General features: G+C 35.3%; 1 protein-coding gene across 1 annotated transcript; it reads right to left on the bottom strand.

Annotated features, from left to right (window-relative positions):
* Positions 1 to 3,719: 3,719 nt before the first annotated feature.
* LOC127096343 (uncharacterized) lies at positions 3,720 to 4,460 on the bottom strand. Its single transcript, XM_051034927.1, has one exon. The coding sequence runs from the start codon at positions 4,458 to 4,460 to the stop codon at positions 3,720 to 3,722; it is 741 nt and encodes a 246-aa protein (XP_050890884.1).
* Positions 4,461 to 5,109: the final 649 nt, after the last annotated feature.

Below are 5,109 nucleotides of genomic sequence, written 5' to 3' on the forward strand. Positions count from 1 at the left end.
CTTCCTGCTACACCAACCAAACAACCACAACAACAAGGATTATTAAACAAACCGTATCGATTGTGTCATACACACAAATGAGATACAATAAAATCAAACAAATTCATAACCTGGCTGAATGATCGACCGTGCTCTGATACCACTAATGTAACACCCCCCAAACTACTACTACTCAAATACAACATACAATTGCATAATCAAAGTAAATTAAAGCATGCATACACGAGGGAATCACATTTACTTCTGCCAGAAACAACACATGTCATGGTCACATACAAGTTACATGGATTATAAATCAAAACCAAATAACCAACATGCAAACTCACACAGCGGAATAACATCTCTCTTCATAAATGGTAAATAATGATGATTCCCATAAATCATCTACCACAAAATATAATTTTGGGCTCTAAGGTCACTCGACATCAAAACCAACATATCCAAATAACAAGATAAAAGAGAGCACAACAATATCTCTCAACATCAAAATAAATACAAATAATCCCATAAACCCACGTGTTACATGACTAGAGCACTATAAACTACCTAGTCAAAACACAACAAGAACTAGCCTCTGAATCTAATCCTTGTGCGAAGCACCACTATCTTCGGTACCTGAGCGATGTCGCGATAAAATATCATTCCAACAAAAGGGTGAGAATTTAAATCATTATAGAAAAATATAATAAGATGAAATGTATAACAAACATACATATATTATTAGAATTCGTCACACTTCATACAAACATGCATCATATCATCTTATTAAAGAATCACATGTTTACCATCATACGACATGGCTCAACAATCCATTAGTATTCATTTATAAATACTAAATGATGTACAAAAGTCATATTTCACAACATATCAATTTCATGTACATATTATCATCCATCAGCATTTACAAATCATCATCATATATGTATACAACTTTCACATGATTCCATAATGTATACAAGTCACCATCTCATCACATATATCACAAATATGCACACATATCACATCAACAATTCATATCAAATAGATCACCTAAAATCCACGTATATGCATATCTACAAAAATCATATCCACACAATCATATCACATAATCACACAAATAACAATTCACACCGATACGTGCAACTCAATGTGTGACTCAATGCGATATGCATGTGGATCCCATCCGTTATCATTTCCGGCTTTTCGAGCGTCTCTCAAATAGACTAGATAACCACCTCTAAAGCTCGATTCATACTTAAGCTTTCAAACCCCATTTGGCGTTAGGTTTGAGACAAGTAAATAATCTACGTGAGATTACCCAACATTGCCTCTTTCATAGACTCATGCTAGTGTAAGTGTGCAACAACAACAAGACTCATGCAATTAAGACGATCGCAACCCCTTAATCAAACATAAGCATACCACATCCAACATTTGCATAACATACACCTAACATGACTTCAATCCCAAACAATACATCAAATAACATTCATCATTATGAGTAGAATATATATATATATATATATATATATATATATATATATATATATATATATATATATATATAGCAACTATTAGGATCATAGAAACAAGATTCTAAGCTCCACTAATTTTCATCAAAATCCCAAATCAACCATTTTCAAGTGAAACTCAAACATGCAATTATACACCAAATCATGTTCTATACACATACTCATTCATGAAATTAAATATAGAAACATCATAGCATAACATAAACATCAATTTCATGGATTAAAACATAAACACATGTTAGGGTTTCTCAAAAATAAAAATCCTCAAATCATAAGTTCACGATATCTAATCCACATACATTACATACATTATGTTTACCCATAACCACTTGAAATCCCACCCTTACCTTAGTATAGATGAAATCTCTAGGTCTTTCTTCTTCTAGTTTCCTTTTCTCCTCTTTCTCTTCTCTTCTCTTCTATTCTCTCTTCTTCTCTTGTTTTACAAAACTAACTCTAATCTCTAAAACCCTTACTATCTTTTTAACTCATAATGGGCTTAACCCACTTATCCATCCATTCTAATTAATTTGGGCCATTACTAGACAATTGCTATTTCTACTCATAAAATTCAATTATTCAAATAACACATATATTCAAATAATTCAAATAATCACCAGAACACATATTTAATTAATTATCACACCAAATAATGATTAATTAAAATAAACACCTAATAAATAAATACGGAAATTAAATCGGGGTGTTACACTGATCATCATGATGAGGATTCCTTGACCTGGCCAAGTCCAAAGGACTTTGTGGCTTTGTGATGTCTCTGTGTACAAGTACATTAGACTGTGGTTATCCTTTAGTCATCTTAAAAATAGAGTAACCTCTTGCTTTTTCTTCGAAACTTTTTATCATCCCTAAAACTTTCAATGCAATATATATTAAAAGAAATTCACATTTCATAAATAAAGCAGAAAAATAAAAGTATTGGGAAGATTTGATGAAAAACATTTCATTGATAAAAGATAAACCCGTAAATTGGCAAATTACATGAGGAAGTAATTCCTAAAAGAGGTGAGTGCAAAAAGAAAATGGAAAAATAATAATGGCAATGAGAAAAACTCAGATTTCAACTGAGTTCCAATTTTTGCTATAATCCCAATGTCTTCGAAGGTCCTTGGATCCTGCTTTTGAAGAAAGTAATTGGATTGATTCTCCCCATTCGGAATTTTTATGATGGATTCAAAGATTCTTCGCATACCATAACCTCTCGCTTTATAAATACCTAATTTTTGCCTAGACCAGCCTTTTGGGTTTTCATCCTACCAGGATACCCCTTTTTTCCTAAGTTGTCCCTTGGATTTTTCAACTTATCGGTTTTGTTTTCTTCTTCTTAAGCATAGTATTTTTTGACTGCTTCTACATTCACAGGGGATGGAAGATCTCCACCATCCATAGTTGAGAGTATCAAGGATCCTCCAGAGAAAACCTTCCTCACAACGTATGAGCCTTTGTATTTAGGCGTCCATTCTCTCATTGGGTCAATATGAATTTGTATAATCTTTCTTAACACCAGGTCTCATTCCTTGAGATTTCAAAGACGAACCTTCTTGTCGAATGCCCTCTTGAGACGTTTCTAGTATAACTAGATGTGGCAGATTGCTTCCAAGCGCTTTTCATCAATGAGATTGAGCTTATCAAGCCTTGCTCGTACCCATTCAACTTTGTTAAGCTTAACATCGGTCAATATCCTTAAAGAGGGAATCTCTAATTCAACAAGTAGGACTGCATCCATGCCATATACAAGAGAGAACATAGTTTCTCCAGTGGAAGTACGTACTGAAGTACGATAGCCATGTAAAGCAAATGACAACATCTCATGGCAATCTTTGTATGTTTCCACCATTTTTGGATGATCTTCTTAATATTCTTATTAGCTGCCTCAACAACGCCATTCATCTTTGGACGGTATTACGATGAATTGTGATGCTCAATCTTAAAGTTTTTGCATAATTATTTCATCATTTTGTTATTGAGATTCAAACCATTATCAATAATGATTTTGTTAGAGATCCCATAACGATAAATGATCTCTTTCTTCAGAAAACAAGCAACCACTTGCTTGGTGACGTTTGCATAGGAGACAACCTCCATCCATTTGGTGAAATAGTCAATGACTACCAAGATGAAACAATGTTCGTTTGAAGTAGTAGGCTCAATGAGTCCAATCACATTTATGCCCCACATAACGAAAGGCTAAGGTGATGTCAAGACGTTTAAAGGAACTGGTGGCACATGAATTTTATTTGCATAAATTTGGAATTTATGGCATGTTTGCACATGGAGATAACAATATGTTTCCATTGTCATCCAGTAATTGTCCGCCCTTAAGATCTTTTTAACCATTGTATGCCCACTGGCATGTGTCCCAAAGGAGCCTTCATGGAGTTCAGCTATAAATCGGTTTGCTTCGTGTCTATCCATGCATCTGAGCAAGACCAATTCATAATTTCTATTGAAAAGTACACCTCCACTTAAGAAGGACTTGGCTGAGAGTCTTCGAAGATACTTTTTGTCTGTGATGGATGCATTTTCTGGATATTCTTGTTTCTCCAGGTACCTCTTGATATCATAAAACCATGGGTGGCCATTTAATTCTTCTTCGGCTGCCAAACAGTATGATGGTTCATCCAAGTAGTAAATGCGGATAGATGACACTTCGTTAGCCCACTTGACTTTGAACATGGAGGCTAAGGTAGCCAAAGCATCTGCCAATTGATTTTCCTCTCGAGGAATATGGTGGAATGTGATCTCATTAAAATATGGGACTAGCTTTAAGACATGCTCTTTGTACGGGATCAACTTGTGATCACGAGCCTCATAATCTTCTTTAATTTGGCTGATCACCAGAGTTGAATCTCCATAGATTTCAAGGATCTTGATCCTTAGATCAATGGCTACTTTGATTCCAAATATGCATGCCTCATACTCCACCATGTTGTTAGTGCATGTGAAATACAACCTTACAGTGAATGGTAGATGAAAACCAGTTGGAGAGGTGATAACTTCCCCAATTCCATTGCCTTGAGCATTGTAAGCACCATCGAACACGAGCGTCCATCATGATACTAGTTCGGGTCCTTCCTCAAGGTCTGGACTGTTGTAATCCCTGATAAACATGATATCCTCGTCGGGGAAGTCAAAGTGCATAGAATGATAATCTTCCAAAGGTTGATGGGAAAGATAATCGGACAAGACACTTCCTTTGACAACTTTTTGTATGACATGTTGGATGTCATATTCAGTTAGGGCCATCTACCAATGGGAAACTCTTCCTGTAAGAGTAGGCTTCTCAAAGATATATTTGACAAGATCCATCTTGGAGATCAAAAGAGTTATATACGTCAGCATATATAGCCTTAAGTGTTTAGCAACCCAAGCAAGTATGTAACATGTCTTTTCAAGTATTGAATACCTTTGTTTACAGTCGGTGAACTTCTTGCTTAGGTAATAGATGGCATGCTCTTTTCTACCTGTTTCATCGTGTTGTCCGAGAACACATCCCATTGATCCTTTAATAACTATGAGGTACATGATAAGAGGCCTACCTAGAACAGGAGGCATCGAGATCGATGGTTCTTGCAAG

This window comes from Lathyrus oleraceus, chromosome 6, assembly GCF_024323335.1.
Source record: "Lathyrus oleraceus cultivar Zhongwan6 chromosome 6, CAAS_Psat_ZW6_1.0, whole genome shotgun sequence".
Classification (NCBI taxonomy): Eukaryota; Viridiplantae; Streptophyta; class Magnoliopsida; order Fabales; family Fabaceae; genus Lathyrus; species Lathyrus oleraceus.

Coding starts and splice junctions, on each gene's coding strand:
- LOC127096343 (XM_051034927.1), bottom strand. CDS start 4,460: ATGGTGGAGTATGAGGCATGCATATTTGGAATCAAAGTAGCCATTGAT.